Source organism: Macadamia integrifolia, unplaced genomic scaffold, assembly GCF_013358625.1.
Source record: "Macadamia integrifolia cultivar HAES 741 unplaced genomic scaffold, SCU_Mint_v3 scaffold1907, whole genome shotgun sequence".
Classification (NCBI taxonomy): domain Eukaryota; kingdom Viridiplantae; phylum Streptophyta; class Magnoliopsida; order Proteales; family Proteaceae; genus Macadamia; species Macadamia integrifolia.
The window spans coordinates 49,575-61,685 of NW_024868412.1; the positions used below are offsets into that span (position 1 = coordinate 49,575).

Sequence of the window (12,111 nt, forward strand, 5' to 3'; positions counted from 1 at the left end):
ATTCCTTCTGACTGGACTTGTATTCACCAACTCCATTACTGTCAAAAATTTGACTTTCATGTGCTTAGTGGACACAATTGCCTCAAAGCCATTGAGACCAAGTCGGCCAAGGATTGTGTTGTAGGGTGAGGCGATCTTGGCAATCATAAAAGAAACCATGGTAGTGGCTATCTGAGCTCCCTATCCGATGGTTACAGGCAAGTTTACAACTCCTTCCAGCTTTGCTGGTGTGCCAGAAAATCCGTACAAGGGTCCTGGAGTTGGCTTTAGGGTCCCAATGCCAAGCCCTAGTTTTGTGAAGGCTTCATAGGACATGAGGTCAACGGAGGCTCCTGTGTCCACTAGGACCCTATGGAAGGGGTGGTTTTCCACCGCTAATTGATCTGCGACAATGTCGTTGTGAGGCCAGTTCAACTCTTCCAGATATCTGTTAGAGAATGTAATGAGTGGATCCGTTCTGAAGGCTTTGACAGGTTGTTCCGTGATGCATACGAACCGTGCGTGGGCTTTGGCTTTTATGACTGATTTTGCTGTGGGTCCACCCATAATTGTTAGAATAGTTGGACCCACAGACTGGTTATCGTAAGAGTTAGCTCGATCCGTGGCTGGTTCCTTGGACGGCTCAGCCCTATCTCAGCTCGGCTTGGAATCATCTCTCCTTGGCTCGGGCCAGTTCCCACCATATTTCTGCTTCAAATACTTATTGAGGTATCCAGCCTTGATGAGCTCATCAATTTCCCTTTTTAGAGACTTGCAGTCTTCAGTGTCATGTCCATAGTCTCGGTGGTATTGGCAATACCGGTTGAGGTTCCTCTCCTCTGGTTTAGCTGTCATTGGCCTGGGCCAGCGAAAATACTTATGATCTTGGATCTCTAAGAGCAGGTTTGTTCCGGAACGATCAAGTTTATATCACTCGGGTTCATCAGTGTCAAGCGATCGATCTGTTCTGTACTTCTTCGGCTCACGAGAATCTTCCTTAGGTCTCAGAGTCATTTTCTTCTCCTTCTCCGACTGATCACCTATCCCTCTGGCGGCCAGGATTTTCTTCATGTTGGCGTATTGATTGCATCGTCTTAACAACCAGGCATTGTTTCTGGCAAGTCAAGGGCCAGATACTAGACCAGATCAGAGTGCATTATCCCGTTGCACAACGTGCTATACGCCACTCCTTCCGGTAGGTTTTTTTACCTCTAGTGTCTCCTTGGTGAATCGGGCAAGGAACTCTCTTACAGTCTCTCTCGCTCCCTGCCTCATGTTCATCACGTTTTGCGTAGTTTGCTTCTACTTCATACTTGCTTGAAAACGTGTGAGGAATGCTCTTGTCAGCTCTTCATAGCTGCGAATGGACCAGAGCCACAAGTTCGACATCCATACCAGCGTTGCTCCTTTTAATGAGGCTGCGAAGGCTCGGCAGAGAACGGCATCTGACCTACCATGAACCGTCATGGCCGAGCTGTAATACAATAGATGATCATAGGGACCTAAGGTGCCGTTATATCCATTGAAGATGGGTATCATGAAATTTGAGGGCAGCTCAGCGTCTATCAGTTCATCAGATAGTGCATTATGGGCCAAAGTTACAGTTATGATGGCCGGGTGCCTTTACCTCTGCATTCCTTCTACTTGCTCAGTGAGGCGCTGGATGCGGCTCTCCAGGTTGTCCCTTCTCACCTCGGCTCGATGATTTGGGGATCGTCGTGCCCTTTCACCTCTTCTGGGGCTTCTTCCTTGGCCTTGGTGACCGCTAGGCCGATCCTGACCTTATCGTGGTAGGCCTCTGGTAAGCCTGGTGGGCGAGCCCTGACCCCCAATGGGTTGATCTCGCCGAGCTGTCCTTTGAGAATTTTCTCGTTCTTCTCTGTGCGGACACACTCCTCTAGTGAGTCTTTGAGGCGACAGCTGGCGTCTTCCTACTCAAGGTGGGGATCTACGGACATCATGTGTCTCTGGGCTCCGGTGACACTTGGAACGACGAGCTCTCCCATTCTGGGCTAGAATGGGACCTTACCTGGGCCCATCGGTAGGAGAGCGGAGTGGTACCGAGTGAACAATTCGTGATGTTCTGGCTAACCTCCTCCTAGCTGTTGATTGAGGGGTGACACTGTTGTCAAGAGATTTGTCGTTGAGATGCCTGCCCTGAACAGGCCTAGGAGGCTGAGCTGAACTAGTCCGTGGCACTGAAAGTGCTGAGCCGAACTGGCATATGAAGTCCCGCACCAATATGTTTGTTGCTAACACCTACAGCTGTAAGCTTTGCATTTGCTCTTCTATGTTCGGGTGAATTACCCGGGATGATGGGACATGGCGAGATAGCTAAGGGTTTTGCTCGCGCTGATCCCCCTCTCCCTAGGCAACTTGTGCATCAGGCCTGGTTCGCTGGGTCCTCATGGAGGGGTCTCTACTGGGATATTTTCCTACTCTGCCATTGGTGGTGAAGGGGGACGTCCAGGTGGTAACTCGCGGGTGGATCTTAATCGTGTTGTCGTAGAAGAAACGACCTTCTCACTCCTTAATTGCATTGGTCCAAGGTGACTTTTTGTAACTGCTTCCCACGGACGGCACCAATCTGACACAGTAAAAATTGACCAGACGACCTTCCCTGCAGTTCCTGGTGCTCCAACTGACCTGCACAGAAGGGATGACAGGGGAGAGCCGGGTTGACCCGACAGGGGACTCTCCGATGCCTAAGTCAGATCTTTCCACAGCAGATGCTCAAGAGAGCTTTTTCAGTAAAAGAAGAAGTGAGTGATCGATCCCCCATGATGGAGGCTTATCTTGGTATTTATAGGCTGTTGATGGAGAGAGAAGGAGGGTGTTTGTGGAGAGTCCGATTCAGGCGTAGAGTCCTTGAGGGAGTGGCTTTGTGATTCTGGGATTATTCTGGGTTCTAGGGCATATTCTGAGAATATTCTCCATTGATATCGGAGGTGCAAGTCGTGAGAGGGGTGGACGCCTCTGATGACGTGTAGTGGATAGAGTCCTGCCCCGTGATCAGGGATCACGTCCCTTGAATGTAGGAGTGGATGTGTGCACGTTTCTGGGTGCCTTACTTGACTGTGTTGAGCCGAGGTGATAGGTCAGCCGAGCCAAGGTGACTGGTCAGCGTGAGAAGGCCCCGAGGTGGCAGCATGACCTGATGGAGGGCCGAGGTGGTAGCACGACCTGATGAGATGCCGAGGTAGCAGCACGGCCTGATGAGATGTCGAGGTGGAAGCAAGGCCTGATGGAGGGCCGAGGTGGTAGCACGACCTGATGGAGGATCGAGGTGGCAGCACGGCCTGATGGAGGGCCGAGGTAGAAGCAAGGCCTGATGGTGGACCGAGGTGCAGCATTGGTCAGGACCGGTTCTTGCCCGTGCCATGGTTGAGAAGAAATACCCTCATCAGGTAGCAATAACAATCCTCAATAATCAATTTATTTCAGCATATATACATACAGATTATGGCTATGCAGGAAACCTCCAAGAAGCAACTGTAGATGCACGAGAAATCCAACAAGGGATCCACAGATCAATACAGATGGGATGCTCTATCGTAGAAGCTTTGATAGACTCACAAGAGATGGTAACTTGGATCAAGAGGAAGGACAACACTTGGCCTTGGGAGATCTTGTTTTTGGCTGATATCTATATCACTATAAATAAGTTTTAAGTCTGCAATTTTTTTATTAATTTTTTTTTTGGGTAAACTGGTCTGTAATATTTCCATAGCAAGATAGACATTTGGTATGAATAACTCGTAACATAACCCCTGAAGGTAGAATTGGCAGCAAATCTAGAGGGTGGTTTTTTGGGTTGAGAGGGGGTGTGGGGGTGAGGGGTTGGGCAGCAGATCTAGAGGTTGCATCACTGATCACACCATGGACTTGGCATATTCTCCTGTTTAACTTTTTATATGTATTTTACCATTTAAAAAAAAAATGTGTTTTTTTTTTTTTTTTTTCTTGGTAAGAACCTCTTTGTGTTCACTTTGTTAAAAACGGCTTATCATATTATTTTAAGTTAATCTTAGCAGTAGTATTAATGTATTTATTACTCAAATTCCTTTTATTAATTTGAGTCCTCGAATCAAGGGAAAAAAATAAAGGAAAATGAACCCTGTCAATATAGCCCATAGCCCAGGAAACGTTTAGATTATGCATGGTGTAAAAAAACCATGCTGCCCCCCTTTATATACTGAATATGCTCTCATGTGCCCTTTCATTGGTCTGCTAAACCAATAAAGGTCTCTTGAGAGAGAGAGAGAGAGATACTCTTATTATTTGATTCAATGTGTTAAATCAAAAATATAAACAAGTTTTCCGTCATTAATGATGAAGAAGCAAAAATCCCTTTACTTAGTAGTTTTAGTGCTCCAATGGAATACTTGGAATAATTAAGGGTAGTTCAAATATTCACATATAACGGAAGACATTATAATGAGTTTTAATGGTCTTATTCTTAAATGTTGTGAATAGGTAGGGTTGGAGGTCACCTTTTCACATGTCAAATTTCACTCAAACAAAGTTGACCCATGACAAGATAAAACTTTAAAAACCAATGGCTATAAAGAGTTTTTTTTTTTTTTTTTTTTTTTAAATCATTTTGAATGGTGTGTCTAACATATATAATGGCGACTATGGCTGACATTGTAGGGTTCTCTGAATCCGAAATTTTGATTTTTGAACAATATTCGAATTTGAATTTGAATATTTCCATTTTGAATCAGATAATATCAAGCTAATTAATTATTTGATTGTAAATTTTGACTTTTTTTTTTTTTTTTCAAATATATGAGATATCACTATATTACCTTTATTTTAAACAATTTTATCAGGATATTTTGATAATATACCTATTCTTAAAGTCATAATCCTAACCCTAACCCTAACCCTAACCCTAACCCTAACGAGTATGAGACTAGAAGTGCACCAAGTAGTTGAGCATTACCTTCAAATTATGAATATAGGGTTTGGCACTCATTGCAGCAGGGATGTTCTATAATGAATTTTGCACATTTTTTTTAACCATATGTACGATTTGACATTTTCTAATGCCATGTTATATATATAATCCATTAATCCATCATTTGCGAAAGAAAAAAACCACACATTTCTAAGAATGGGTAGTGTGTAGATTTCCAATGAAACCAATAATTAGAGTTATAATTCCATAATCGATATAGGTCAAACTGGTTTACTAATTGAATAATATATCAAATTAGATAATATTCGGATATCTGATAAACATCTAAATTCGAATCGGTTTACATCCCTACGTGCATCCATGTATGTCTAGAATACTTTGACGACCACCATCAGCCGTCCCATGAGTTTATATTTTGAAAGCTTTGTTTTGGCATATGGAAACTTTTGCATTTATGTTAGGGTTGAAACTCAACCGTTGTATCATCATAAATTTTGTTTTATTATAGTGGTTTCCACATCAATGAGTTGCTGATGAAGCTCATTTCTTCCTGAGCCTGGAAAAGTTAGTAGTCACATAACCATGTAGAGGTCTTCACTAAAACTCACCACTATGGAAGAATTGGGATGAAGAAAGAGGCATCCTGGTTCTACACCATTGTTTTTCCAAAAACTATCACAAACCTTACCAAACCATCATAATTACCGAGTCTACATCTGAGATCTCACAAAATTAAGCTTCAGAAAAGAAACTGTCCATAATTTTGGAATAGTACCTATTCCATCGTAGTCATCATCTCCTAAAGACCCAAGCATAGATCAAAGAGCTTAGAAGTTTGTCTTAGAAATCAGTCATTCGCACAGTGAAAAACGAATAGATTAAGAAAAAACTAAAATATCACAATAGTGAAGAAACCCAAATCACTAGAAGCAGAAAATTAAAGAGGATACAATCAAAAGTGATGAATTGGAGAAAAAACACTCGATTTATGAAGCGGGAGAGGGAGAGGAGAAAAGACGGGGAAAGGGCTGCCGGGTTCACAATGGAGGGGAGAAGGCAAGGCGAAAGGAGGATAGAGATGCAGAGAGGGGAAAGAGACAACGGTTGCAGCCGGTTTTTTGGTTAGCAGTTGAACGAGAAAGATTTGATGGGATTAAATCAATGGTTCGTCCGTTGTAAAACGTACTCTCAAATTAATTATACCTACGTACTGTGACTGTTTTGCCTAGACTTTTTTATTTTTTTCGGAACGTCAACCTCTAAGCAAATTATATGGACCAAATCTGAACGGCCACGTGGCAGCATCCGGCAATTGAAATGCAACAACCGCGAAACCGGGCTCCCAAATTAAGGCTGATATATTTGGTAAATTATTTTTGGAATTAACGCTTTCTGTTTATAACAAAATTGTTTTTGGTAGAATTTGTTTATTACAATTAAGAATAGTTTTTGAGGTAGTCTCCTGACTCTCCCCTCTTCGTCTCTTCGTCTCTTCGTCTCTTCGTCGCTTACGAACTTTTGGGCAAAGAAGCTTTGCGAAGGCTAGAGTCAATTTAAAGTCGAGCTCCCACAGATTTTTCTTCCGTCTTCGTTCTCAAACCAAAACCCTAATTCCTTAATTCTCTTCTCTCCTGTTTTACATTCTTTTCAGCTCTCCTATCATTCTTCGATGGGGTTGTGGGAAGCTTTCCTCAATTGGCTGCGAAGGTAAATATTATGCTGTTATTATTGTGTCTCTTGTGCTCAATAAATATGTATCGTTTTCAGGAACATTGTTCTTATTTTTCATGGGTTATTCTTATGTTCTGATTCAATCTGCGGCATTGTATACTTACTCCTTGCCTTTTTTCTCATTCTTTGGTCCTCAGTTATTATGTGTTAACTATTAACATTATGGGGTTCAGATTTGACAACACAAAAATACTGCACTTCAATTTTTTTTCTTCTTCTTTTAATCAAACTATTAATGTACGGGATACCAAAGTAATTTTTTTTTTCGTGAGGGTGTTTGATGTTTGTTGGGATGTAAAGATTTGGCGAATTGTGTTTACTTTTCGTTTGATTATGGTTTGAAGGGTACATAATTTGCATTTTCAAGCCGTTCTAGGAGTTCTAGTTAATGCCAAAAGTTGTGTTTCTAACCAAAATCGGTTCATGATAACAGTGTAATTCATAAAATTTAGATACAGAAATGCAGGAGGTTGACCTGTAATATGATGCACTATGGATGGCTTAGTTTGATTTTCTTGTCATTACGTAGGTGGGACTTTTTGATAATAGTACCCTAGCTTTTTATAGTTCAATGATATGTCCAATCCTGCTTGTTACATGTTTCTTTTGGTCACATAAGATTTTCTCTGTGGTGCTTCCATCAATTTACCAGTGAAATAGATGACAGTTTAACAAGATACACAAGAGGAGGATAATAATTCAAATTAAAGAAAGAATCGAGATAATGGAAGAAAGGCATAGAAAAAACCAGTTTGGGATGATGTGACATTAAAAGTAATATGTGACTTTCCTTGTCATGTATATTTTCCATGAAGACCCTAAAAAAAGGGTAAACTGTTGAATTGTTCATATTGAAGGGGGTAGGCAATCAAGAATTTGAGTTCATTTAGGTCAGTGAGCAAGCACCTATCTGGCTAGGCCAGGCCTAGGTTCACAGCTGGGCCTGTGGCCTATGCTTTTTGTTGCACATTTGGAGCAGATTTTTTTTTTTTCAGTGTCATGGGTTGGTGCCTCAATACTTGCATGTGAGGTTCAACATTGATTCTCGATATATTACTAGGGCATTTTCTATCCAACTGTTTCCTTTAGCCTGAGGTTTTTGAGTTTAGTTTTCAGCTTTAGCAGATTCAGGGTGATGGGATTTGCAGTAATTATGGCAGTTTTTATTTGCATATGATGGTTTGTAATTGATATGACATGTCTTTTGATGAAGGTATTTAGTTTCTCTAAAAGCCTCACTCAAGGCCCATATAGTCACTCGAATCACTTTCTGGGACTCATGTGTCACATGAATAATCCCAGACATGTACTTTTACTAAATTCATTTTGAAGTCAGAGGAGTTAGTAAAACTGGGGATTGGAAAAAAAAAAGATTAGATGCTCGGTACTGGTTATTAGCCCAGCCAATGTTCGGGGTCGGAGAAGTTCAGTGGTAGTTCCATATTCTGAAGAAAGGGAAACTGGTCAGATTACATGTGCCAAAAACCTGATACATTGGTTATGTGACATAAGATGCATACCGCTTTGTTATACAAAACTAGGAGCTGACTTGGCTAAAAAGCAGGCACAACAATACGCACAATCTCCTAAAAAACCAAGCTTTGATCATCACCTGACCTTGGAGACAAACTATCGGCAATCATTTGATGGACTGCTTTTGTAGTGTTTTGTCACATGAAGATGCTCAGAAAGCCTTGCGAGAAGTACATTCCGGAGTTTGTGGGGCCCACATCTGGAGCTAAACTCTACAAAGAGCTCAAACACCTGAAAAAAAAGGCGGTCAAGGTAAGGCTGATTTTGTTCAGGCCTACCTCGATCAGTAGTACAATCTTGTGCCATATGACCTATGGAACTTCATTTCCTTCGCCACTTCCTTGGCACCGGAAGACGCACTGTTTTGCTTATAAGCATGTATTATATATTAAAACACTATCAACACATGTACATATCAAATAGTTTAATAAATTGATAAGAAATCAGCCTATTTGCAGACCATAATGGAGTTTCTAATTGCCTTTAAACAGAGCATTGTCCACTTGAACAGGGCGTCAAATTCAGTCCAAATCGGGGATTGGCGGCTGCTAGGGGGGCGGAGGGTGATGATGAGCAGTAAAAGGACAAAGGAAGAAAAAGGGGGAAAATGACTTTCTTGGAACTTTGAAGCTGCCTAGAACTCCTTCAAACACTGACCTTCAATCAAGCTTTCAGTCCCCCTTCTTTTCACTCTGAGTCTGGGGTTCTTTGTTCTCTTTAGTTTAGGGTTTGAGAGTAGCAATAAAAGAAAAATAGCTCTGACAATACATGTCTTAGTAACTAAAATGCTATGATACTTTAAGTTGTACTATTGATTTTTCAATTAACTAAGTGGTTTTTTTTTTTTTTGTAGGGGGTGGGGATGGTGTGCAAACATGCACTGTCTTTGAGGTGCTTACTTCGTTGCCTCTCAGTGGAGGCTCAGAAAGGCATGCCTAGGCACACACTGAGAGATGAGGTGCACCTCACCTTGCTTTGTGCCTCAGGCATGCATCTGAACATTGCTGATAAAAAAAAAATTAGTGCAGGACTGCCAATTGTCATGTCTATCTATGTTATAAGGACAAGCAAAACTTCCTAAGAACTGATTCGTAGGCATCCAAATTTAGGTTGTCATTAGGTGTGACTATATTCAAATCTTGCTATGTATAATATATTTTCTTTATGTGGGCAATCTCTCTATCTCCCTACCCCCCTTTTTAAGAAAAAAGTTATGGTGCCTAATAGCAAGGTTTCGGAATTTCGATGGGTTTCGACTAAAACCTTGCACATTTCGGTTGCTGAATTTGTTTGACCATTTCAGGCTCATATAGTCATATTTTGGCTTGAAACTTTAGGGAAACCCTAATTTGTAATCTCTAGACATATTGGAACCTTTAGATTGTAAAAAAACACCCCCAAAATGATAGTTTGGTTTTGAACCCTAGGTCTAGTGTATGCCGCGTACCCTGCTGTATTTTTTCTCTAATATAGCCTATTCTACACATATTTTAGTACTAGAACATTCAAAATTCAATTAACAACACTCAAATATGCATTAGAAATGAAGAAAAACCATTTAATGGTACACTTACAAGTAGTCAAGTATAAGTGTACTATTGTTCCTCTGAGTCTATATATTAATTATGTCAATACCACACAGAGCTCCCGGAAGCCTCAAAATCATTAGAAGATTGCTGCTGTTGATGAAACCTTTCCTTTGACCCTATCACAAAAGATGGCCATGTCATGGTATGCTTGAAGAAACACTTGAATTCCAACACAATAGTCTTGTGCCATTGTGAACAAACTCTAGGTAACCCAACCTAAGAAATAGATCACCAAACCAGGAAGATGATGCAAATGTGAACCCACTATAGCTCCTTGGTGGACCAGGCTAATATGGTTGCTAGGGGGTTGAGTATGAGAATATGCCAGCCACAAAAGAAGGCCCACCATGTGACTAACCCTCATATCCACTTGTGATTCGATCTTACATTATAATTGGTAATGTAAACCAAAATTTTGGCCAAAATACCAAATTCTAGGTCTAAACCCTGCATTCCTTTTTAGTACCACCCATTTTCGCTCAACCTTTGTAGAAACCGAAACATTTTGTGAAATCTTGGCGGTTTCGACCAAAATTTCAACTAGCTTATTGGTGTTTGACATTTGTAGGACCCGAAAATGAAAACAAGGCATTTGCTTGTACCATAGACATTTGCTTACACAAATTATATTGCTTGGTTTCATCCAGGCGTTGGCCCTCTTAGTGCACTCTAGTTAGTTCGATACTGCGATGAATGTTCCTTGCTTTTCTGCATGACATTGAAGTACGTCTAACTTGGCTGGTCATGGCCAACCTTAAACCTTTGATTGGGCCCTAAGGAGCCCAGATGCATGTCCATGTAAGATTTCTTTACTGCAGGGTCTTCAAGTAAAATCCCAAATGCCTGGAATGAGATAAGCATGTTTGCTCTTGTACTTATTGCTAGTGAAAATGGGATCTTGCCACAGATTATATATTTGCTACATGATTCAATTGCAGCCTTTTCTTCAAGCAAGAAATGGAGTTGTCTTTGATAGGTCTTCAAAATGCTGGAAAAACTTCACTTGTGAATGTCATTGCTGTAAGTAAATTTGTTTCTTCGTAGTATCTGTAGGATTTTTATTTTTTTTTAAATGCTACAACCTTTCTAAGGCACTGTTTCTGGATCTTCTTTGCAGACTGGAGGATATAGTGAAGACATGATCCCTACGGTGCATATTTTGTCATCTATTTTATATTCTCTAGTCTTAGTTTTATTATCATATAGTTAGAGACATTCTACTTATTAGAGCACGCTACTTCATGACAATTCTTTGCTGGGTATTATATTATTCTGTGCTTCTTTTATGGTGCACAGGTAGGGTTTAATATGAGGAAGGTGACGAAAGGGAATGTCACTATAAAGCTTTGGGATCTTGGAGGGCAGCCGAGATTTCGCAGTATGTGGGAGAGATATTGCCGTGCAGTTTCCGCTATTGTGTACACTTCCTACTTTTTTTATTCAGCTTTTTTCTTTTCCTGGTCTATTACCTCTGAGAATTCTTTCTTAATTTCTTCGTTGTTTTTTTGTTTTTGTTTTTTTTTTTGTTTTTTTTTGTTTTTTTTTGTTTTTTTTTTCTGTTCATGCCTTATTTGCTGTCAAAGACCTTATTTATTGTGTGCTATTAAAATTGTGTCTAAGGTTTTTGGTGTTTCTATTTTGAGAAGATTGTTCCAAGGCGCCTAGATGCCTTAGGTGACACCTTGATAACTATGATCACCACCTCTATGGGTAGGTGACGACGGTATGCAAGTTTGAGCACCTAAGGAAGTGGACCAGCCAGGTCCTCATCATCCTTGCCAAGTGTGTGGTTGAATGATCGGGGGGTCTTTTAGTGTATCTGACCCATTGTAGCCATGTAACTATCCACATCAGCACTCATCTGACTGCTATTTGGGGGTCAGCCCTACCCTCAGGCTGATCCATCACCAGGTCACCTCTATCCCTCACCCAATCCACTAGGGCATCCCGTCATCTGGCTCAATCTTAATCGGCAAGCGCAATCTGGTTCCTATTATTCTCCACACCCATGTGTATGTGTTGCATCTTTAGCCTTATGTTGTAGTGCACTTACACCAAGTCAGCGAGATGCTGGGAACCTAATATGTTCTGCTTCTTTGGATGGATGAGAGAAAATGTAATCTAGTTTCATTCACAGCTAGAGGCAGAACATGTCTGGGAGAGGACTTTGATTGCCACCTTTCTCAATTGTTCTGCCGCACGGCCCGCACCCCCATACAACATCCACTATTCAGTTGCATTACAACAATAAGGCATGTTATTTGTAGTTCACAAATTTAACATTGATGTAAGTAAGAGAATAAGATACTGAATTGCATACAAGCATCAGTAGTTCCCTGGCCAGCCACTGCCCCA

The 12,111-nt window shown here is 41.1% G+C and overlaps 1 protein-coding gene across 1 annotated transcript; it reads left to right on the top strand.

Annotated features, from left to right (window-relative positions):
• Positions 1-6,306: 6,306 nt before the first annotated feature.
• Positions 6,307-11,864, top strand: LOC122065158 (ADP-ribosylation factor-like protein 8a). Its single transcript, XM_042628962.1, has 5 exons — positions 6,307-6,610; positions 10,695-10,776; positions 10,874-10,906; positions 11,053-11,252; positions 11,801-11,864. The coding sequence occupies exons 1-5, from the start codon at positions 6,573-6,575 to the stop codon at positions 11,862-11,864; spliced, it is 417 nt and encodes a 138-aa protein (XP_042484896.1). The 5' UTR covers positions 6,307-6,572.
• The last annotated feature ends 247 nt before the right edge of the window (positions 11,865-12,111 follow it).